The sequence below is a fragment of the Neolamprologus multifasciatus genome, chromosome 4 (assembly GCF_963576455.1).
Source record: "Neolamprologus multifasciatus chromosome 4, fNeoMul1.2, whole genome shotgun sequence".
In the NCBI taxonomy this organism is placed as follows: domain Eukaryota; kingdom Metazoa; phylum Chordata; class Actinopteri; order Cichliformes; family Cichlidae; genus Neolamprologus; species Neolamprologus multifasciatus.
The window spans coordinates 7831232-7856997 of NC_140442.1; the positions used below are offsets into that span (position 1 = coordinate 7831232).

Below are 25766 nucleotides of genomic sequence, written 5' to 3' on the forward strand. Positions count from 1 at the left end.
CAATATTTAGTATTTACTGCTGTTTACACTTAGCTAGATCAATGTGATGGTGTTGTGTTTATTATGTTGCTCTGTTTTTTTTTTTTTGCTTGTTTTCTCTTTTTTTTCTCTCAACAGCTGATCCAGGAGTTTTTTTTCTCTCTCTTTCTCTTTTTAAGCGCCCTTTCTCACTGTCCCTCTTTCCCTTTGTTTTTCTTTTCCTTCATCTTTCTTTCTCCCTTTCCTATCCCCTAGTCATGTCTGTCCCATCTGTAACAACTGAAAATAAAATAAATAATAACAACAAAGGTCGAACAAATGGACCAATACGGCAAGGCCGTGATGATCCACTTGATAAAGTAAATCCATTGGGTATCTTTGTTGGCCTTCAGACAACAATTCTGACGGCTAAAGAACCAAATGGGACAAAAAAAAGTATCGTGCTGAGTGACTGTGAAATTATCTTTTAAATTCCCAAATTTGCAGAAGATTTTTAACCATGTAGTTAAAATGTACACAGTATGGTAACATTACATCATTTTTCTTTTCTTCTTCTCAAATATTTTTCTATATTTTGGTCAGAAAATCACTGATTTACTTTTATAACTAATGTTTTATTTTGTTTTATCTCATTTTTAAGTCCGTTTTTAAAAATCAGGGTTTAAAATTGCAATCCTACAAACTAATGATCCTTGTGAAAAATTACTCCTCCTCTAAGATTCTTCTCTATCTGAAGTTGAGCCTACAAAAGCAAAACAAAAAGATGGATCTATGTTGGAGATATTAAAACCAGCTTTTTGTTTGAGCTGCAAAATGACTGTGCATGAAAAAAAAAGCTTCTATTGAAGCAGATGATGATTGGGGTAAGCCTGGAGACTATAAAAAAGATGAAAGCTGGGTGTGTGCGTGCCTCCTGTACACAACCAGAAGTCATTCACAACTACTTGAGTTCCTCACACAAACAAACGCTTGGGAGTTTTTATATTATAACATCTAAACACACAAAGATCCCCAAATGTTTAAGAGTAGCCCAATGTAGACTCCCACACCAGTCACCTATTTCTCAAACAGTTTGCAGGGGAAAACCAAAGTACTGACACATCTGGTGTGTTGTTTTATTTTTTTTTTAAAGCTAGACAGGGAATATATCAAAAGATGAAGTGAGAGACAAAGAAGCATAGTGATCTTTAAAAGAAAAACACAAGTTGAACCACAGACACAGGAGATGAAATGCATAGCTGTTACTGTGATGGAATGAAAGTGCGTCTGTGTGTGAAGCAAGGAGTAGGGGTGAGGAGAAGCTGAAAGGGGACACAGTATTCCATCTCTATACCCCTGGGGCAACCAGGAGACAGACAGTAATGCTGCTCTGTCTCCAGCCTGCGCTGTCAGTACTTTGGCTGGCCCTTCTTTTTAACCTTCGATTGGATGACAGACACAGGTATTAACTCCTTGGCAGCAGAGCTCAGAGCAGATCTGTGGAAGGTGCTTTATGCTCTTCAAAGGCTGCACTTCCTCCACAGGGAAAGTGTGGGGGCTTTGATCAATATCTTCTGCGTATAGGCTGCAGACACGCAAGGTTAATGGCCATTTAACCCAGTGTCACCTCCACTGTCCTGGCTGTGCACTAATGCTTTTGAAAACTTGACACAGCCATCTCTATTACAAATCGGTAGCTTTAGCTGTGTATGAGAAGTGTGTGTGTATGTAATATATGTCAACCTGAAAGAGTAGCAAAAGATGTAAGCATAGATCAGAGTTCAGGTTAGCCGGGGTTTGGTAATTACAGGATTATTATTTTTCTTGTTTTTGGTGGCGGCTCCAAAGATGGAGCAGGTCATCAGCCGAGCAGGAGGTCAGTGATTCGATCCTTAGCTTTTCCGGCTTGCACGACAAACTGTCAATATACTGAATGCCAAAACTCCCTAGGATGTGTGTGCGTGTGTGATAAGAAAGAGGTGTATGCAACGAATAAAAAAACGTGAATGTGGTGGAGAGTGGTCAGTAAGACCAGAAAAGTGTTAAAATTTATGTAAGAATAGCTCCAGTTCATTGGCTTACATGTGTTCCATCTTTTTCACTTCGTTACATTTCGTTTTCATTTAGGAATTCATTGCCTCAAGCTTCTCATATAAAGTGTATGTCAAGTATGTCTGAGCTGTAAATAGTCGAATTAAGATATTGCACAAAATCTGGCAAAGATTTCATGTCGTGGCGTAATATGAATGTTGCAATTGCAGTATTAGCTTTCAGGTCCAATATTTTTTAGACACTTTCAACATTTTGATGGGATATGCACAAGGTCAAGTCTCTACAATATATAACTTTTTTTAAAAGCTAAAATTAAACATAGCTAATTTCTCTTTGACTATTAATGAATTACATATATGTACTTATGAATTAGTTGCAGGTGATTAGAAATGAATAATTTTTCATGTATGAATGAGTATGAAATCATGGCATGAAACTCTGAACATGCAGATGAACGCTTAATAAGTTTCACACGAGGTAGTCTGTTTTTGAAATTGGAGGCAAAGAAGTAAAAGTTATTTTACTTGGTGAAGAAAGAGGCTGGCACAGTAACACTGTGTTAAATCACAATGTGATATTTTTACACATTTTTGCATGGATTCATCAAAGTAAAATTACAAAGATTTTTAAGCAAGAACAGTGAGATGCGAAGTTTTTAAAAATAATGTAATAAATGTGTGTTAAACTTGTAATTAAAACTAAGAAAGTAAACAGATAAATGCAAAATCAAGCCGATAATTGGTGCGATCACATGTTTCCTTAGCAAATTCTGCCCGTTACAGCTGCAGCACTCTTGTTGCAGCAGTTTCTGTTCTTATCACTCAAAGATGGGTCTTGATTGCTTTGGCTGTAATGTGCTGTGTGTTGTTGCAGATTTAGATTGGTAATAATCTGATGCCTCTTTGATGGACGGATAAGATTGCAAATATAATCTCTTTGCTTTGTCCCCCAAAATGTTAGCTTTCTCTTTAAACAGCATTATTATAAAATGACAATTTAGCACTGCACAAATCAGCGTAACCTTGTCAGTGATGAATTAAATAGCTGAAGCAGGGACATGTTAGCTTTCCCCAGTATGACATGGGAAACATATCATGTAGGAGTAAAAATTAGAAGTATTTATTGGCAGGTTGATATTATTGGCCAATATCAGTTATTTACTGATAAATTAGTAGTATCCTTTATAATTGCTGATGATTGCAGAAAATTAAAGACCAGAGAAACAGCCAATCGTGTTAGGAGTGTTGATATTGCATAGTTTATTCACAAGAGGACACTCTGCAGCTTCCCTCTTTGGTGATGTGTTTGGAATGCTACAAACACAATATCCACCTGGGAAAAAAAAAGACTAAATAAATACACATAAAAATTGTTCAGGAACCAGTTTGCTTTGTGTATCTGAATAATAGGGAATAAAAATACTGGCTGATATATCAGAATTTTGGATTTTTGTATCACCAAATATTGGCATTGATATTGGTCTAAAAATCCTATACTGGTCGGGCTCTATCAAAAATGTAACATAAATTATCCAAACTTGCTGGACAGTACTTCTGAATATGTATTTATGAAAAACCAGATGATATTAAAAGTGAAAAAAAATCTCGAATTTGCAATATATGTCGTACTTTTATCTACTGGTTAGATTTTTTTGCATGACAGTTTAGATAAGGTCAGTGGCTCGATGTGCACCTTCAAGATGTGGACGTCAAAAAGAACGCAGGCTTACATTCACATAAAACATACACTGTCTTGTAGGCTACATTAGGTCAGAGTAACTACTTCCTCTCAAAGGGTGTCTTGGCAGCAGTCTGTTTATTTCTGTTTGAGCTGAGCCTTAATTGAGAAGAAGTCACAACACAGCTCGGAGCTTCAGTGTTTGAAAGTCTTCTCAACCTCCTAAAGGTTGGAGCACCAACTCTCCTTTTAGTCACCTCTAATCAGCGATGCACTGAAGTGCTTTCAGTCTCCTGCTCTCTTCTTTCTTTTTTCCTTTCTAAGGCCTCGCAATGAAGCCATTTGCATCCCCCAGGTTGCTAAGATACTCTGCCACCGCGACTTAAAATGTTTTCCCTTCACACTGAAGGTGGATTTCAAGAGGAAAACAGCTGAAGGAGAAGAAAAAAGATCCCGTTTTCGCTAATTTGGTGATTTGGTGACATTTGGAAGGGTGTTCGTTACCCTTCCTTTGTCTGCATGGGTGTTTTTCAGGATTTCTATATGGCCTAATGAGGCTCTTAGTTGCTGTTGACTCCCTGCCATATGTGCATGAACACATCAGAGAGCTTAGAGGCAAAGACTACCCCCCCCCCCCACCCCCCCCCCCACACACACACACACTCATAATGGTTGGCTTTTTAGCTGCGCCTGAAATAAGCATGCAACAAAAACAGAGAGAAGGAGATCATTCCTGCTGTGATATTACAGATTAATGTATTGAAAAATACAAGGTTTTTTGAAGTGTTGGATTCCCAAAGAATCTGCCCTGTTACATGTTTGTGTGTTATTGTGATTTTTTTTTCTTCTCAGCTCTATCAGAAAATGAGTTTTTCACAGAAGAGCTTTTGAATGAGCAGATAGAGAGCTGTCATGTCTCAGATAGATTGTCCCTACAGGAGAGTCGATGTGTCAAGGGACAGGAGGCATAAATGAAGTCATACCGCAAACCCTCAAGTCTTATTACTGTACATTAGCGCTCCACTAAGTTCCTGTCCGCCTCAGCATCCTCTGGGACGTTTCTGGCCTTTGATGAAGCTCAAGTGACGGCAGACAAGGACTGCTTTCCTCCTAACTCTGTCATTATGTTTAGGTGCAACCTCTTGTGTGGTTCTGCAGTGTGGCTTTGCACTAATTAGTCCTGTGGATAATAAATGCAGAAATCCACTTTCCACTGTGAGAGATCTCCTGTACTAAATTAGGCTAATGCTAGGCTAATGCTAATGTTTAAGGAGGTTTTGTGAGGGGTGTTTTATGCCCGTCCTTGGCACGGCGTGGCAGGGCCCCGCTCCTTGCCAGGCGTGATGATTTTTAGTGGTTCCTGCCAGGCTACGCTCCCCTCCCACACTCTTCTGGCCCATCCATCTCATGCTGCCTATGTCTGAAATTCAATTGACCTTTTGTTCCACCTCACAGTGAATGGGCACAGGCCAACTTCACCAATAGCCAACCCAGCCAGAGCTCTCATACCTCTTTATTTGATCTGTCCTGCCGAGTCCAGTGCTTTCATTACCTACCCAAACACCCACTCCAACCCTACCCTCAGTGACATCCTCTTTTATCTCTGGTCATGTTTTTTTGTTGGAGAAATGGCAGGAGAAAATGCTTTCTCCCCTTTTTTCCCCTCGTGCTCTTGATTGTTATGTTGATTGGTTTTTATTTGTGCCTGCTCGGCTTCTTTTAAACACAGCACTTTTCTCCGCTCCCTCAGAGGACTTTTTTCCCCGACTTTGCAAAAGTGCTGAGGTAGCTTTCCTGTCGTTCAGGGCAGAGGAGCTCTGAATTGCTGTGCTGTGACAAGCCCTGCCGTGACCATGACCTGTCAATCATTTTGATCTTTGGGACTGACAAATTGATCCCAATGGCCACATTTCAGCTTCTAATTACATGTTGAGTCAAGCTAGTACTGTTGTCTCAACTTTGCTTCATCTGACGTCTTTTTCTCTTCATCTTGATTTTGCTTTAATCCCCTGGTTGCTGCTCTCTCTCTCTGTTGCAAAAAAACGCTACACGCCCTAGCTCCGGCATCAAACTCATTAAATCTTTTTTGTCCCTACTCCACCCCCACAGGGGTGTCTCATTTCTTCTTCATCTCTAACCTTAGTACAGGTCTGCTGCACTGCGATACATACTAAAGACCGACTTCAGCAGCTACAGCACCTCATGTGTGACCGCTACCCATCACAGCTTGCTGTCTTACAAAGTGAGCTTTGCTGAGTGTCGGACTTGGCATCCTTTTCTGGGGATGTGGTTGTGTGTGCTTGTGTTAGTCCTGCTCTCTCAGCAATACAGAACTGTAGTAATATTGTGTTAATAAGATGAAGAGGAGACTATGAATTCCTGATAATGCCCCGCAAGGTGTAGGCTAAAATTACTTTTTCTTTCCTGTGTATTGCACTGAAATTACAACATAAATATTTTAAAGTAAGCAAAGGAATGTTAAATGTATTTTGCCCAGCATCCTTAAGGATTTTGCAGAGTTCAATTGTTCTGGTGTTGCTGCTTGAGAGCATTTCTAATTTAGATTTAATGTATTATTTGTGTCTTCTGTTCTATGTCCAGGTGCATGAGGATGTGCAAAGCTGATCAAACATGCCATTAGCTCAGAAGTGCAGTGCTGCAGCTAAACTTGGTTGCTATGCATCAAATTTAAAAAACAAAACAAAACACATGTATTACTGGTTTTTTTAAGCTGCTGTAGTCTACTTGTGGTTACAATCCACTTGAAAGCTCACTTGCAATCCACCTCTATTTGTCTGTGCTGGGTTCCTACTGTTCCTCCTCCCACCTCCAACCATTCAGAAGGGCAGGGAGGTCCTAAACGGGGCCATATAAGAACTACAAATTGCTGTAAGTGGAAACAATAATCTTCTTTTGACAAGCAAAAGAGTCAGTGTGTTAAAGAGTCAGCCAGCAGATAAATGGTTGTGTGCATGTGGTGAGCAAGATTTTATAAAAATTAATTGAATGCTAATTTGAAACGCACTATCTAGTCACCACACTGTGAGGATGTGGTAATATGTATTATTGCCAGCTGCAGGGGGTAGTAATTTGTATAAACAATGATATCAAAGTCAGTAGTGTTAAACTGAGAGAAATTTGAAGCCACTGTAAACAAAGCATACTTGTTTTTTCTCTGATTTAATTGATACTTCAGGTAATATTTTTAAGCATTTGATGTTAATATGGATTTTTAGTGACAAACAAATGTAAACAAAACCATTCCAGCTTGTGAAGATGTGACAGGCAGCCTGTTGCATTGTTCTCAAAGAGCAATGAGCAGGTCACTACAGGACAGCAAGCTGAATGATGGGGTTGCGGGCCGCGTGCAGCTATTGTCACATACTCATTCCATTATTAACAAAGAGAACATAGTGATGCGGGGTGTAGTGCTTTTGTGCAGAACACCAGACTAAAGCACGCAGCTCTAACAGTCTGTTTATTGTGTGGCAGGTCAGGTTTGGTATGAAGCACAGACACACCAAACAAACATAAACTTTGGTTTTGTATAAATATTAAAAATCATCAGCTTGTATGAACCTAAATCTGTTTAATCTTCCAAAGCGTTCAATATTTATTTACGGTGTAATGTGATTTGCTAATTTTGGTAGATTTGATGCACAATGTGACAAACTTTTGAGTTATGGAGGCTTGAAATTTATGCAGAACATAAGGTCTACAGCAGCTTCTGACGGTAGGAGGGAGGGTGCCCGTGGCCGCAGCCACACATCCACGAGAGCCCAGATATTTTTACAAGCCTCCTAATGAGAGCTGCAAGAGAGCAGGAACTGTGGAAGTGAGCAACTTGTGGAAGTACAGAGGCGCCACTCTGCCCTCAAATTTGATCAAGGTACAAAATTGAAAAGCAAGAGTGGTGAGAAGCGTGTGAGCGCATGTGAATCTCATAGAGTCTAAAAGAAAATGGAAGAATTTAAATCAAGGACCATTTGCAAGTGAGACAGAAAGAGGGATGAGATGAGAGAATTAAGGGGTTCAACCTTTAGTTTGGCCTTTGTGCTGGCATTCGCTGTCGTTTCAAGATGATTATGGATCGTATGTACCAGTCCTCCAATTCTCAAGCCACTATAATTCACCTTTGTGTATATGCGTGTGTATGTGTGTGTGTGCTGCTATGACTAACTCCTCAACATTCCTCCTGAAGTACTGTGACAGGAGAGGCACAGCTGTGTGGAAGCCCAAGAGAAAAAGATGCACAAATACGTGCACATAACTGCTAAGATCAAGGTTCATTTACATCTGGAGAGTGTGTTCGAGCTGCAGCATGTCGATGTGTGTGCCACACTGCCTGCTTTAATGGGCTATTCATGTATTAATGACCTTTGGATCACTTTCCGGGGGTGTGCAGTATGTTTCTAATTGACAGAGTAGGCCATATGGTTGGGATGCAGAGTCTTGCAGGGTTAAATCAGGTTAAAAACAGTTAGGAATTTCCCCAAAGACACCATGACCTTACACCATATGTTATTGTGTGCTCACAGGTTCTTCTTATTACGATAATGTGAGGCCGTTGGCGTATCCTGATTCAGATGCAGTGCTCATCTGTTTCGACATCAGCCGTCCAGAGACTTTGGACAGTGTCATAAAGAAGGTCAGTATTTTTTACTCCCCCTCTCAATACTTTGGATCAGCATATAATATCGCAGTGAAAGCGGAGAACCAACGAAAAACCAATCCAATTCACTTTTTCCTGATCAGCATCTTGTATCGACTTAGATTTCTGTGCCAGCAGCTTTTCACGGCTTAACAATGGAGCAAATCAGCACTGAGGTTAAAGCCTCGCTTTCCTTTATCTCATCAAAATGTCCATGGATACTTGACCCGTGTCCCTGCAAGAAATAGAAGGTCAATGCGAAGAATGAAATAAGAGGGCTTGCAGCCGGCTAGGTTTAAAAGGAATATCAGATACGCATATTAGACACACCAGACATATCAGAGAAGACATTTCAGAAGAATGTTGAGGAGTGTTAGAAACAGACTTTCTGTGAACATTTAAAATATAAAATCTGAGTTTTATGCTGAATACTTCACTTGTTGGTGTCTGTTAACATTTGCAAGGTGGCTAATGGCTGGGAACAGTGCAGTTGGGATGGGTGTAATAGCCGGGTGGCGTCATCAAATGTGGTTTTGGACGTGTTTTTACAGCCAGTGGCAGATTGTGTGCCCACATAGTATAGTGAAACACCCATGGTGTAATTATACCCAACTTAATGGGTCTGTTTGCATGCATGTGTATCATGAAAAGCAGACCTGTGCCTTTTAGTGGTGTTTCATCTTGAAGCCATGTGTGTGTGAGTTTGCCTTTGAACTGCACCCCTTGTGGGCTGAAGACAGTTCCCATGGCTGGTCTGTTGACGTGTTTAGTGGTCTAAAGGGAGCTGCTAAAATGCCCCTGCAGACTTTTGTAGATCTAACCCAGGACACCATTTCTTTAACCCACCAATATCTTTCTAGCCTCCGTGGAATCTGTCAACAGGAGAAGCAGCACTGCTCCTCAGCTTTAGCTTTTCCCATGCATCACTTGGCAGGGGGTTGCCATGACCCCTGCCCCCTAGTTGTCATCCCAATAATCCCTGAAACTCAGGCGCACATGGAAAACCTGTGGCACAATCACCATCCTAAATTAGACTCTTGACCTCCAGGAGCTAGGGGGGGTCACCAATGTTTCTAGACGACAGCTGGTGGAGGAGAGAGGGTTAAACAATCAAAGGTTTTGATTGGATGTCATTGACAGAATGGGGATGTGCCTGAAAGGTCAGAGGTTGTTTTCAGTACAAGGGATGAATGGACACCCTGACATTCTGCACATGGCATGTGGAATATTTCAGGGCTGTCATGTATTTGTGTTGCCAGGAGGAGACACTGTGTTGGTTCAGTAGTGACATTTAATCTCAGGGTGATTTTAGAAGGAAGACTGCTCAACCTTTTCAGAACAGAACCTGAAATAGATTTTGTTGATGGAGACTGAGTAAGGAAAGTATAACACACCACACAGACGTCCAAACTTAGCTGGCACGAGTGAAAAAGTCACGGTACGTGGCCCTATAGCTGTTGCAGTAAAATAGTGAACATTGCCTTGTATCATAAAAAAACAGGAAGTCTCTTTAATCTGATTAGCGGTAAAATAATTACCTGATTAATCCTGGATGGTTGACAGCACCAGTTAATCTGTGGCTTTTTTGCTGATCACTTCATCTTTGAGCCATTTTTCAAGCAAAACTGCCAAATATTTCTAGTTTTAGCTTCTTACTCATAATAATTTACAGATTTTATGACAAGATTTTTCCATTCCTGTCCTTTTTGTTTTGTTTTGATTTTTTTAACAGTCTGACAATTCATTAATTAAACAATTGAAAATGTAAAATGTACCCACAATGAATGTAACTTTAAATAAATCTCTACAGTTATCACCCCTTTCCATCACACTTAAGATTAATTAGTTGTCTGTTTTGTGCTGAAAATGCCAATAATGAGCTGCTTTCGTAAAATTTCACAAATCTGCCCATTTAAAAAATGCAAAAACCCCCAAAATACCCAATTTAAATTTGGCACATTGCACCGTTAAGGTCTTCTGTTTGTAGACCTCTGAAACACTTCCAGCACTGCTGCTGTTTTGCCCTTTTATGCATATGAGATTTTACCATGGAGCCCAAACTTGAGAGGAGATAAAACATCAAACTCCACTGACTTTCATGTGGAGGATATCCCCTGTTGATAAGATCTGCATATCTGCAGTGTCCAAGCCAAAAGGCAGTTCATAAAGGCCAGATGTACAAACTAAAAAAATGTGCATTGTTTTATTTTTCCTTTTTTAATTTTGAGATTTTCAGAATTGTGCGCTGTAAATTAATTTCCCTGGGTCAGACTATCAATGTTCTCAGGTGTATTAAGAAGAGCATATGAACTGTGCGGTCCGTCACTGTGTCATTGTGCACCAGCACACAGAACAGTGACAAGTTTTTTTGGCCACACTGTGAAATGCACTACACACAGGCACACACAGGCACACACACACGCCCAGGTCTTTGTTTTCAGACACCAAGTTTATTTGTCGTTGTTTGTGATGACCGACCACAGTCCGACAGCTGTCGGTCACAGCTGATCTCCAGCCCCCCTCCGCTCCTCTCCCGTCTCACTATAAAGGGTAAGGAAAGCATCATCAGTCCAAAACGCCATCAGCTGTTCTCACCTGCGTTTCCAGCACCGCCCCGTTGAGCTCACCGCACCACCCCTCCCCTGCAGCCGCGCCCGGGACCACACCTCCGCCACACACACACCAACACAATAATCGCTCATCCACACTGCTTGCCAGATTTGGCTTCCCGCAACTTTGTCCTCTACTGCAAAAAGAAATGAAAGCTGAAGAGTTGACATTTTGACACAGTGAGGGGATTCAGCGCACAAAAAGGGACTTAAAAGGAGCAATATCTGAAAATAGCACCCATGCTGGAAGTGGTGACGACAAATTCAAAGAAAGTAGGATGCTTGATGTTTACTGGCAGAATAGTTGAACTTTTTCATTCCACCTGGTACAATTACAGAGGGGTGGTTTATTCCTCTGTAAAATGTTTGTTTATCTCAAACAAAAGTAAAAGAAAAAATCATATTCATCATACAGTTGACAAATGAAGGCTGACAAATGACTGGAACAAAATATTTAGTTTTGCTGACTGATGAATGGCTTTGTTGACAAAAAATAAAGAGAACAGACATCAATGGATGGATGGATTAGTCAAGTTAAAAAGTCTTTACTGAATTACATTGAGTAATTTGCTGAGAACAAAATGACATAAGAAAAGTCACTGGAAACCAAAATCCCCAACCTTTTGAAGGCTGGACTTAAATTCCCACAAAAAACACACCAAAGTTATGCATTTGTTTTTGCTGTGTCTGCTAAGCTGAACAAATGTCTTTTAGCAAGAGAGCATTAATCTCCCTCAAACTCAGGTATCCAGTGTCTGAGTAGCCAAAAGGTCATCACTGTACTTCAGCAAAGGCAGCTCAGCGCTCAGTGCTCATGTTTGACATAATCAAGAGTGTCTTTCGGTTTTTCTCTGTCGGCTCACGTTCCTGCAGTGGCAAGGAGAGACGCAAGAGTTTTGTCCAAATGCCAAGGTGGTGCTGGTGGGCTGTAAGCTGGACATGAGGACAGACGTCAACACCCTGAGGGAACTCTCCAAACAGCGCCTCATCCCTGTCACCCACGAGCAGGTGAGAGCTAGCAGATGATGGATATCAGAGGAGAATGGAGTGAGATAAATAATACGATTGAGACTTGCAAGGTGCCCTGGGAAGACAGACAGATTTGAAAACAGATGTGGAAAAGAAATTAGAAAGCAATAAAGCGATAAAATGAGATTTTTCTGTGTTGTATCAGCAGTGGCATTACCTCTCTTTTGCGGTCCCACAGGAAAGGAGTGTGAGAAAAGGCTCATGCAACACAATAAAATACCACATGACTGCTATTAGAACAGCGTTAAACCCCTCGGGGACATGTTGCTGGGGTTGGCGTTTTGGCCAGAATTTGCTGACAGGGAATGTAATGTTGCTTATGGCAAGGGCTGCGGAAGAAGCACAAGTGGTTAGTCTAGTTTATGTCTAGGGAAACATTTTTTTTTCCCCCTGAAATGAAATATTCATGCAGATTTACAGATTTTCAAAATGCAGGATGAATAGAAAATGGACATTGATAAATGAGTGAGTCCTTTTATCACATGCTGCCGTGACCTCTAAGCCAAGGGGATGGGGGAGAAGGGGGAGGGGATGATAAACTGCTCTGTAAATCTGTGAATTTTAATCAGCTTTCAGTGTGTTCAATTTGTGTGCTCTCCTGTGTTAGACATACAAAAAGTGGAGGGGCTTTTTTCACCACCATACAAAAGCCCTCAAAACAAAGGAGCCTTTTTCCCGCTACTGTCTAAGAGCTTACTGGAGGCTAAAAGCATGCTGTTTCTAAAAAAACTCAGCAACTGAAAAAAAACCCCCAGACAGGTCATATAAATAAGACACGTAAACAAAAGAAGAGCGACAAACCACGGAGGTAATGTAAAATAGCGGGGACCATTTACTGGCTAGAACCATAGAAAACGTTTGTCATGGTCCTTCTCAGTCTCTCTTTTGCTTTGAGACACCTACTGTTTGCCTCTCTAATATGCCCAGAAAATGTGTGTCACATGGCAGATGCCAAAGCTGTGCACAATAAACATTTCGGTGCTCTAATCTAATAGCCTGTGTTGCTATCCTGCTGCTGATCTTTAAATTGAATTCCAGCAGAGCTGAGAAGTCGCCTTGCGAATGACCACTGGGTGAACTCCAGACATTTCCACACTAATCTGTCCGAGATTCGATCGAGCATTTCCACTTGTCACTACAATCTACCTCTTTCCCCTCCCACCGCCACCCTGGAATCTAAATCTGCTGTTTCACCTAATGAGGCCTTCATCGCTTCTTATACACGCCTCAGTGCAGCTGCGATGAAAATCAAACTACTTCCACTTGAGATGAAAAGCTTTCTCTGTGCTGGAGAACATGCAGTTGTAGGGGTCATGGGAAATGCAGTTCTGTCTCATCTGTTAGATCCTCGGCATGTGCTTTAACAGCTTTAAACTCTGATCATTAAACAACAGATGAGGATATGTAGTACTGTAGTGAAGGCAGAGGCTCGGGGGTTTTCAAATTAAATTTGTGTCTGATTTGATCACGAGCAAACAATTTACAATTTCAAATAACTCAGTTATTGTAACTTTACTCAGGGGTAAGCTCTGGTACCTAGTGTGATTATCTTCCCTGTAAATAGCCTCATAGACCATATCAAAACTGGCCCAGCGGATTCCCATCCTTTTGTTTTACTGCAGACTGAGGAGTCAGCATCTACATTATTCATGCTTCAGTTGGAGGAAATTCATTTATCTACAGACATGTTCAGATCGCTGGCTTTCAGTCATCAGTTTAGATCAACATCTATATCTCAGAATTGCTGCCTCTTTTTTGGGGGACATTTAGTTTTCTGCTGTTGAGCTATAGTGTCTGCGTATGCCAAGAAACAATGAAGGATGGAGTGCATATGGGGATATTTAATTTTCTTTTTGAAACACTGAAAAATGACATGAAGGAAACTTATGTCTTACACGACCTCTTAAAGCCTGAGGAAACTAATGAAAAGCCACTGTTGAGAGATATTCAGGATTTCACATACAAAAAAAAGAAGAATGCACAAGTAGTCAAAATCACTGAAGAGAGGACAACGAATGTTAAGAGGATTTATACCACATGATTTCTGATTGTTAAAATGATGCGTGTTTTCCCTGTCTTCTTCTTCTTGTACTTTCAAATTTAGCTTTGCCTCCTTTTTCATTTCTTCTTTGCCTGTCTCCATGTTCCAGGGAAGCACGATAGCTCGTCAGATGGGAGCGGTGGCGTATGTGGAGTGCACCTCCAAGGTTTCTGAAAACAGTGTTCGGGATGTGTTCCACATCACCACCTTGGCGTCAGTGCGACGGCCGCACAAGCCGCAGCTAAAACGCAGCAGTTCCCGCAGAGGCCTGAAACGAGTCTCGCAACTGCCCCTTCCGCCTCTGCCGGGTCGGACTGAGCAAATAGACCAGGCCCCGGCCATGAGGAAGGACCGGGCCAAGAGCTGTGTGCTCATGTAGAGACCTATCATCACAAATATATATATATATATATATATATATATATATATATATATATATATATATATATATATATATATATATATATATATATATATATATATATATATGTATAAACACAGAAATATATATATGAAAGAGAAAGTCTATTTATTATTTGATGCTTTTTTTTCTCGTATTTTCCTTTTTTGCACTGCAGAGGAGTGAGAAAAAAAAGAAACACTGCACTGTGGAAACAAATGCTTTGGATTTCTTTCCTTTTTGTTGCGTGTGTGCATACTTTATAAGCTGTTTACATATTTGTCTTGTTTTGAAATGATGGCAAATTGGACTAAGCCTCTGGACATGAGGAAGCTGTGATAGTGGAAGTGCTGTCTAGTCCCTGGAATTAAAGTGGAATTAATTTCCTGAAACGGCTCTAATAACAGGATGGCACGGCGGCGTATTGACGGAGAGTGCGCGGAACCATGTTGAAGCAGAATGTCTGGAGATGAAACAAAGGCAGTGTTGTCCAGCAGACATGCGGAGTTGTTGTTTAACTTTTCTGCCTGACACTGCTTCCTGTTGCCATGGATGAGAAAAACCTGTACGTACGGTAATGCTGAAAAGGAATTCTAGTGAATGATGGCAAATTAAGAGCTTAAAATTAGATTATTTTAAGACTGAGTGAAGAACCATGAAGGTGTGTGCGAGCATAACTACCACAAGTGCATTTTAGAAGCAAAGTATCTGATTTTATTTTGCTCATTTAACAGTACTTTCCTCGTCAGCTACATTCATGCCAATTGGATTCACTGTAATGAATGCTATTGTTGCTACTTTAAATATGTTTCTTTGTGGAAGATAAGTGGTAAAATGTTAGGGCTATTTTGTTGTACTTTGACTAAACTCTAAAATAAAGCAAGAGCCTGCCTGTATTGGGGAAAATATCATTTTTGGCTGAAGTTTCTTTCCTGATCTTTGTTATTTAAATGCCATCGCAAATCTTAGACTGTATGCTCATCACAATGGAACAAATAAATCATTCAGAGTCCTGAATTTTTTGCGTAGTTAAACACTTCCACGTGCTTTCCTCTTCCAGCCTTCAGAAATGACATTTGTAAGCTAACTGCCCATTTTTTGTGTTAATGGCGTCTCTGTGCTCTCATGTTGCCCTGCAAGATAAACAACATTGCAGCCAGGGGAGTGAGTCAGTCCTTCAAGGTGTTGTTCACACTATGAAGACCTCTCAGCTGGCACAAATAAAATTGAACTGCACTGCAGCAGCACCAGAGCACTGATGTGCTGTTGTTTAAATGACTGACTCAATACTGTTTCAGAAGCTTTAGGTGAGATGATGCGTGAGTTCTTCAATCAACAGAGAGCATCCAGCTGATGCAGGGACTCCAGATACTTTAAAGTTGTATTTTTTTTATATATATAGTTTGTCCCTATAAAAGTCAGCTGGTCAGTTGATTTCTGGCAGCAAGACTTGCAGTCTTGAGAAGCCATTGTATTATAACAATTCTTAGGTGGAGGTGAGAGTCGATAAGGCTGTAAGTCACATCATTCAAGCAGCAAGTAAAAGCTTTGCCTTTATAACAGCTGCTGTTTCCCTGTTAGACATTAAACAATTGACAAGATGAGCTCCACAGACAGAGTGAATGTCAGAGAAGCTGGATTAGATAATAAGAGAAACAAGCCAAAAAAAGTGTAAGGTGTGTGGGAAGTGCTAAAGGATTGGGTCGCAAAAATATTTTGAGTATTCAAAATGGAGCTTATTTAAAGAATTTCCATAAAAATATTTTGAGTTGCTTGTGTGCTACTCCAGCAGCTTCAATACATATGGTTAGTAAGCTCAGGGCTAACCAAGTGGTAATGTCTTGCCAGGGGTCAGGCTATTAAAAAAAATACATTTCAGCTACACACACAATACCTATTTTGAAGTGAAACATTTCTCTTTGGTTAAATTGCCCTCAGATCATGATTTTTTTCAAAAACAGTAAAATTGAATGTACCATTACCGTAGTTTAGACGCACCAAATTCTGTAATTCCCGTACGTCAGTCAGTGACAGCTGGGCTCTGCCCCAGACTTTGCTGCTGGCTAAATTCATACCTCTCTACAGATCCTATTGGCAGATCTCATCACTGTTAGTTGCTTTAGATGACCCAGAGCTGCTGCTCCATCTGCAAAACACTTTTCAACCCATCTTAACCCAATATCTGTGTCTGATATGGCATGTCTGTTGTTGTTGATGTCTGCTCAACTCTGTGTGGGGTGAGGGTCCCAGAAAACAGCAATATTACCAAACACTACCAATACCTGTAGATGAAAATGACACTCTTCTTTTGACTAAAGTGATCCTTACTGAATTACTGCTATTTTGTATACTTTTGAGTTATTAGTATCTCTGTTGAGGCAAATTTGTGTTTAAGGCGAAGATTTTAGTAAAGCCACGTTGATGCCCCACAAAGGTGCTCGCTTAGAACCGCCCACATTTCAAGCGCCCAAGGGAGTAAATATCTCATTTTTAAATATTAGAAAAATAGAGCAGAAAAAAATAGAAGTGGGGCATTGTTGGATGGACACAAGAGTCACAGAATAGCTGCAGAAAGGTGTTGCCCAGGGCAGGAAATGAGCAATGGAAATAAGGCCAGCACACACAGTGGGGGCACAAGACCTGTTGTGCCCCTACAGTTCAGACTGACACTTAAGAGGATCAGTATTATGGTGCCGATGTGTGTCTATCTGTGTGTGTGTTTAATGGGGGAGGGGTTGTGGGTATGGTGGAGGCACTGGGCAGAATCATCTCAGTTGCGCTGGCCCACATTTCCCCATCAACCTGCATATCCATCAAAAAAAAAAGGCAGCCATCCATACATTAATACAGACCCGTACATGTCATCTGGATGAAGGCAAATCAACTGCTGCTTTGTTTGTGAAATTAGACTGCCATTGCAGTTTATCTTGACAATCTACTCCCACTCACACTCAGGTTTATTACTGCAGGATGTCTAGCCTCAATTTCAGCAATCTGATCAGCCATTTGCCCTTTACCGCTGAGACGCCAGGAGGATTAGAAGTACCTTTGTGGGTTCATGCTCTGATTTTGCATTCTTGAGTTTCTCTTCTCTTTTTCCGATATTCCAAGCAGCTCCGACGAGCACAGAGAATCCAGTCATCTTATCCTCGAATGGCCAGAACTGACGTCATACGCCCAGGAAACGCACAATTGTAGATGTTCTCGGCTAATTATTACAATTTGCACTTTAGGTCCACAGAAATGTCAGCATGAGAAAGAGAGGGAGCGAGCGAGAGAGAAAGAAACAGAGTGATTGACAAATATGCACTGAGGAGGGATGATGGAGACCAAAGGAGACAGAGAGAGATGGTACTTGGCCTGCCTGCTGATAAAAGGCTACAGAGCAGAGGCACAAATTGCATACAGTCATGAGAGGATTTGTAATGAGAAGCAGTATGTGACCAAGCTGAACTCACACATAACCTGCACACACACTCATACACATATTCACACAAAACAGACACACACAGAAAGCCAGCAGAGAAAGTTGACATTCCACATTCATGGCACGGGACTTGACCATCAGTGTACTGCATAAGCAAATACTTTTAACAGCATATTAATCTGATGGCCTTTCCCTTGTTGCCTTATAATATTTTCAGCTTTATTGTTTCCTGTTTCCCAGCAGATAAACTCCTTAACGTAGAGGCAAACCTGGACCCCTCCCTGAGGTGGTTTCGCAGCGAAAACACAGACTGTGGAGATTAATTAGCCTACGGTTTAGTGCTTTCTGCACTAAAGTGCTGCTAATTAAAATGTGTGAGTGTGTGCTTTCGAATAGTTTGCCTGCGTGTTTGAGTGTGTGTATATGTCTTTATCTGTATTTGTCTGAATTTACATCTGGGACCAGACTGATATTACAGAGAAAAAAATTTAATGCCTTTTAACATCAAAAGTAAAACAGGGACAGATTGCCTGATAGGAGTTATTGATATTTTGTGGGTAATGTTTTTCCATCACCGGTTCTCAGGTGGGTGAGCACAAATTTCCCAGAGGGATTAGAGATTGTGTGTGTGTTGTTTGTGTGACTGAGCTGTGCAAGAGGAGGTCTGATAAGATGAAAAAGATGGGAAGGTTTGGCAATGATATTCAGTATCCACTGCTTGAGTTTTTAAATTGGAGTCCACAGACTGAGAGACATCAAGGAGGGCATCAATGGAGAATAAACCAGCTTTTATCCATGACTATGAAAAACAAATTTGGAGAGTTTATCAAGAAATTCATGGCCAGCTGATGTGGGCTGTGTTCTTCTCAATAGGCGGACTAAAAGTTAGACATATATCTCTGTAACTATTTGATAAATTGCCACGAAATTCTCAACAGAATCCTAGAAGAGGAGTACCAGGAGGTCAAAACTTTCGATTATCCTGTGAAATAACCCAACAGCTACTTAGTGTTACTCCAACTGCATCCAAATGTCTTCAGTAATCTTTTGATTTTTCATTTTGCAACACATTAAGGATGACTTTTGTGTTATAGGTGAAATATTTAAAAAAAAAAATTAATTAGTGCCCCTTAGAGAAAATTGTAGACCTTTGATACACCATTCAGTTAATTTCTTTTTTGAACTGTAAAGCTAGTACCATCAGTATTAGCTTTAATTTTTAATTGGCAAAGGCCGCAGAAACAGACTAGAGGTTTCTGGCACAAATTCAGAGTAAAGAGCATAAAGTCTGACGGGGTCAGAGCTCCAGCAGCAGTTTACAGAACAACTTTATTTGTAAGTCCAAAAACAAGCCAAGTGAAATCCAAAGCAATCACAGGAGTACACAAGGTAAACACGCTGGAAAGTACAACAGCTGAGTGACAAATATTAAATAGAAGGCTGGGCTATTGATACACAAAGGGAGGCTGGAAACAGAAGGGTATCGAGACACAGCTAAATTAAATCTATATACAATCAGACCAGGAGGGAAACACAACTAAAAGCAATGGACAAGGAACAACTATTAAAGTAAAACAGGAAATAATACAAAGATAACTCACATTAGAAAGCATCCATTCTTTTCTGCTTATCCAATCCAGGCTCACAGGGTGGAGGGTGGGGTATCAAACTTATAAATACTAACCAAGAGGTCAAGACAGAAAACCAGGCTCAGAACTGCTTGCACAAATAAAAGAAATTGCTCTATATACTAAAGAATGGACTGAGGTCTAACCTTTTCTCATTAGCCAAAGCTGCCATATCAACATGGTCAGTATAGTAAAAAAAAATGAAAATGAATGAATGAAAATGAGAAATACTATAGGCTATATCTCTCATGGCAGCTGTGATGAATTAGTCTGTCAGAGAACCTTTTCCACTTTGCTGTCCAGTAATTGTTAGAGAAGGTGGTCAGGATCAGTCGCGATGAATAACAGTTTGTTTAGTAACCACCAACTTCAAACCTGTCCAATCTGCAGCCAGTCACGGAGCCAGCCTTCCTAATCTCCAATGGTGCTCCCTCAACAGATCACTGCACTCGCCACAACTGACTGATCTCCATCATTTTTCACCACACACGTTGCCAAACACATAACCTCATGCACCTGCTCATTTTATATTAGTCTTCCTGTTCAACCTGTGGTTGATGTTGTTATGCAGTTGGCATGCAGTTATGCTTACTTGCTTCACTATGTCAGCATCCCCTCCCAGTAAAAACACAGGTCGTGCTGGTGTCCATTTCAATCATTATCTCTCTGGTTTTATTTTCAGAAGCAGATGAATCCTCCAAGGCTACTCCATAATATCATCCCCTCGTTCTCTGTACTCCTCATCTATCCAACCATTGCAGAATAATCAGAGTAGGTGGCTGAGAGTCCTGAGATGTACAAGGTGAACATGAATGGAGACAGCAGAGTCCCTTGTGGAGCTCCTGTACTGCACATCTCCAAATCAGACAGAGCATTGGCCCATCTCACATACTGTGGCCTGTCTGTCAGGTAGTCAGTAGTGCATGATGTTGGATGTTTTTACTGACATTTCCTGTAGTTTCTCTCTCAGTAGCAGCAGGTGAATCATGATAAATGCACTTGGGAACTCAAAGAAGGTGATCACCTCACTTCTCCCGCTGTAACTATCTAAATGTGACGGAGCTCTCTGGAGCATCGACTCTCAGATTTGGTCTATATGGAAACTGCAGAGAGGCCAAGACAAAACATAAAAACATCTAGGTGGGCCAAGATTAGTCTCTCCATTACCTTCATCACACGATATGCTGGCAAGCACTAATTAGTCTTTGAGCACACACACCTTCTAATGTTCCGGACTCAGGATGTAAATGTTACTCAGGGTGACAGACAGCTGGCTAGCACAGATACTACTGCAGTCTATCAGTTTATGCCTGCGTGTAGTGCAACAATGCAGGTGAACAGTTTATTTAAATAGTCTCTCATCTGTTTGTGTCAGTTTGAGTGGGTCAATAAATCCCAACACAACCCCCGCCCCCACCCCACCCCCCACCAGCCACTCCAGGTTGGAATTGTCATATTTGCTGCAGGGTGTTTCCCATTTACATAGTGACACATTAGGGAGATGCCCTTTAAGCTGTTCACTGTTTGGCCACCGAGCAGCTTGAGTGGAGCAGCTAGGGGTTTAGTGCATTAATAAAGGCCATGTCACTGTCAATCCCTAAGGATGGGGAGAGCAATATCTATTTAATTCTGTCAAATGGAGTAAGATCATTCACCGATCACTGCTACACTGCTTCAGTTTCACCTGACAAAGATCAATATCTTCTTATAATTGCTTTATTTTCATAGTTTAGTCAGCCAGCTCATGTAGAAAATGTAATCAGAGCATAAAAGTAATTTTGGGGGTGATTAAAATCTATAGTGAGCATCAGCAGAGATGCTTATGGTGAGCAAAAGCAGAGAATACATAACAAGAAAACACATTACAAAAGCTTGCACATGTTTTTCTTTAGGGCCTTAAGCTGTCACACCATCTGACTCACATACTGCACAAGGGTGCGCAGAATGTTTACTATAGTAAGTGGACTATGTCCCACATGCGAGTCGCACAATGAATGGAATTTACTTATAAGTGGATTTTAAAGTTTGCAGCATTTTTATGTCTAGTAGTTATGAAAGGGAAAATGTTAAAGGTTCCAGATGTAAAAAGAAAAAAAAATGGGTGGGGTTTCTTGTTTTTCTTTAATTTCTGCAGCACATGGACATGGTGATGTCTTCCTTCTTCAGATGTTGTGCAGCAGCATAGAAATTATCCAACAACCAACCTGCATGATTTTCTGTTGTAGGAGTTACAGGATTTCAGCCTCAGGGTCCATTGTAAGCGATGTAAAAAGCAGCATAAGAGCATAAGATCTAATTGGCTGGGTCTACTTTTACTCCTGCTCGCCAATGGTGCCTGTAACTGTTTGAGGTATTCTTCAGCACAAAACTTTTTTAAATGTAAGTGTATGATGACTGAATTAGATACGAGCATATGCTAGTGCATTATCATCATCAACAAATATATTTAAAAATCCAAGTAAACAACAGCTGTGTAAACAACAATCAGTGCTAAAAGAAATTGGGACAAAATGTGAAAAAAATCGAGTGACAGTGAAGTCCAGATTTAATTGAGCCCATATGTGAGGAAAATACAAATACTAAACACAAATACTTTGACTTGTCAACAAGAACACTCTTCCTCCAGTTTCCTCTCAACTTATTATCCACACACAGTGAAGCAATATAGCCAGAAAATAATGAAACCAGATTAAAATAAAAGACCAGTCATTATTTTCTCAAATGTTTTAAACTGTTAAACTTTAAGCTGTTGCTTAGCAAACAGTTTTACATAATCCACCTTTAATGTTATTGGCCTTCAATCTAATGCACTACAAAGCTGCTTAGTAGTTTAGAGACACTGGTAGGGCTACTTTTTCCACTTCCACTGAGCAGGTAGATGAGTGGGATAAAATGAAAATGTCTGATCAATAGTGTTATCAGCTCACTATATTTCTGCCATGAAGCTTGTCAATAAATTATGTTGGACAAAGAACAGCAATATTAAGGCATAACAGAAAGTTGGAAAACTTTTGTCCTTGTTGTTGCCCTCTTCAGTAGTAAGTGCTAATTAATTTTGATATTTAATATGCAAGAAAAATGGCATTGCATTCAGCAGTCCTTATGATGATATTGTCTAAGTTTAAATTTAAATTCTATTATCTTCAAGGTTAAAATAGTCTTTCATATACAGCCACAAAAAAGAGACCCCCCCCCCCCCCAGAGAGAAACAGATATAATTAAAATAGATAAGGCAGCTGCTGAACCCCGCAGCACATAGTCACATAGCTAAATACAAGTGTTGTCAACCAATCAAATATAATCTTCAATGATGTAATGTTTAAACTAGGGATGAAGTGGTTGTGGCTTTTGTTGTGGAAGATGTGTGTGGTGAAATTATGCTGACGTTAACAAAAGTGCAGATGATGTGATTTAAAACCGATTTAACCGCATATCTTGTGATTTGAACACACAATTATTATTCCTGTTATTCCACCAACATTGATATGTAATAGAAACGTGAGCCACACAAAGCAGATGTAACCATTCAGAGCACATTTCTGCAATTTAACAATGGAGAAAACATAACACACAGCATTAAAAAAAATACTGATGGCTTTTGAGGGAATTTTTTACTGAAGAACAGAAAAAAAACAGTCACTTGCAAAATTTGGATTTAAACACTTCTGAAGTTATTCTTTTTTAAAAATCAATACTATACCTTTGTGGGCCCCATGCACACACTCATGCAGACCTCACACATCAACCCTGAATCAACAAATCCAATCCTTGCAGGCCTGGATTGGTACGAATGCTGCCACTCATTGGTCGCTGAGCATCCGTGAAGTTCAAATAGAGGCGCCCTTATCTGCCCCACCATGCTGTGTATCTCACAGGAAGAAGAGGAGGGAACTTACTTCAATGGAAATGCAATATCCTCGTCCTGGTTGGTGTGAGGCCTTCTATCCTGTTTGGTCCTGAGTGTAACTGTCACTGAGTCTGTCACTGGGGCTAACTCCTTTGTTAGAATTGTTAGCCAACTTAGCGGCAAGACTGGCCAGTCTGCACTAGCCCACCTTTGCTAATGTCCACTCTCTTGGCCATGGATACTGGATGGATTATAATGCCTCATGAACATCCCAGTTGATGCCATCTGTCCAGATGCTAATATAGACAAACAGAAAGCAAAAGAAAAATACATTAAGAAATAAAGTTGAGTTTTGTGTCCATAGGGCTTCACGCTTCAATGTCTCTGCATATGAAAATAAGCTATCCCAGCACTAGGAAAACAAGGCTGTGATTATTTATTGTCTCTAGAAAAAAGTGTCTCAATCACTCAGTAGGGGTGATTGTCCACTCATGTATCACAGAACAGAACTAATCTCAGGCCGAAATCAGTCCTCCTGCTCATACGAGCTTGCAGGCTTTCAGGCTGGTTTGGACAATTAAACACACATTAGCGAGTCAGTGAGGTGTTTTGTTACATCTCACCATGGTTGGATTTCTCTTCCTATACATGTGCCCTGCAGGTGTTTCAGACTATTTATCAGCAGCAGCAGCACCGAACAACAATGTTGATTGTAAATGATAGCTATTATGGGAACAGCAAACAGATTGAGAGACACACAACGATTATTCAAAGTGTGTTCTCTGACAACCTGACAGAAGGAATTTTAATATGGTTGCGGCACAATGTGAATCTGACCCTGATCCCTGAATGAGTTTCCACAGAGACGCTGACGTCATGTAACTGTTCCGGTGGTGATGCTTCAGAATGCTAATGGGCTCACTGGTGTCCAATATATGTTGTCAGTTACCTGGCAGAGGTGAGTCACTCAGAGCACAAACAAAAAGTGCAGCTTGTTGAGAGGAAACAGAAGAAGAAGAGGAAGGGGAAAAAAAACAAGTGAGCGAGAGAGAAAATGTGGACATGCTTGGTTTATTGGTACGGAAAAAGTCACCGATCCATTCCTAATCAGACCTATGTAGCCCTAAGCACACACTCCAATATGACGCAAAGGCTGGAGTGTGTTTAGACGGCTGCCCACCTCCTCTCTCTTCATCCTGCTTTGTCTGCCTCTGCATTATAAAAGGTCACTTCTGTCTGGCCCACTACTCAGGACATTTTTTGCCATAATTGTCAGAAAACACCCTTACTTTAAGCTGCGATGCATCAGTCTTAGATGAGTTTTCTCAGATGTGTTTTGGTAATTTGGTGTTCTCGGTGTATTTGTGGATTTATACGTGTGTGTGTGTCTTTCTCTCTATAGATCTGTATGCAGTAAACACAAACATGCTTATGTAGAACATGTCTACAACTCAATTTCCACCAAAGACTCAACTTGTTGAGAGGAAACAGAAGAAGAAGAGGGACTGTAAAATGTAATGAAATCTAAAATGTCACAGTTTCAAATCATTTAAGCCGCATTCTTCATTTGAAAAAATATTACATATTGAAAATTTGAAACTGTAAAATTATTACTTTTTCAAAATATGCTCATCTGTGGTGACAGAAATATGTTTCAGAAGAGTTAAGACAAGAGAACAAAAGGCAGAAAGAATTTCTATAAAGCTAGAAAAAAAATCCCTACAGCTATTAAAGTTTATTGATAACAGGTCAATAACCATGAGAGAGGCTTAATTTTTCAGAATTAAAGATAAGGAATAGTTCAACATTCTGTAAGAAACCACATTGGGAAATTGTTAAAGATTTTTTAACAATGCCCTTTTCATTGTCAAACTGCAGAATGTAGGGATTTCATCATCTATGTTACATAATATCAGTAAAAGAACCCAGAGAAATCTTTATTCTATATAAAGGACAAGGCTTTAACACCAACACTGTATTGAAATGGGGAGTGCACTGTAGTGAAAATCACTGAATGGGCTTTGGAACACTTGTGAAAACCAGTGTCAGTGACAACAGTTTGTTGCCGCAATCACAAATCCAATTTAAAACTCAGCACTCCAAAAGAAAAAAAAAACATAAGCAGAATACATAAATGTCGCCGTACTCATGGAGGCACAGCAGAACACTGTCCTCTGGGTAATCAAAATTTGAAATTCCTTTTGAAAAAACATAAATATAGTATCATCCAGCTGAAGAGCAGAGGGAAAGTGTAATCATTAATGCACGTGGCATGAGTACAATGCTTGGGCTTAACACTCACTGGACACTTTGATATCTGAGTTACTCTTTGGCTTGAAGCTGTCGGGCCATTCTGATCTAAGCTCTGAAGTCTAGAACTCATTTTTGTCCAAAGAACTGTCGCTCACTAGATCCATTATCCATTGATTCATTACCTACTGCTTATC

At 40.4% G+C, this 25766-nt stretch overlaps 1 protein-coding gene across 1 annotated transcript in view; it reads left to right on the top strand.

Annotated features, from left to right (window-relative positions):
• rnd2 (Rho family GTPase 2) overlaps window positions 1-14446 on the top strand; it is a 32954-nt gene extending 18508 nt beyond the window's left edge. Inside the window, exons 3-5 of the mRNA XM_085155586.1 lie at window positions 8226-8335; window positions 11821-11955; window positions 14127-14446. Coding sequence (XP_085011712.1) covers window positions 8226-8335; window positions 11821-11955; window positions 14127-14396 — 515 coding nt within the window. The 3' untranslated portion in view covers window positions 14397-14446. The remainder of the gene's footprint in view (window positions 1-8225; window positions 8336-11820; window positions 11956-14126) is intronic.
• Window positions 14447-25766: the final 11320 nt, after the last annotated feature.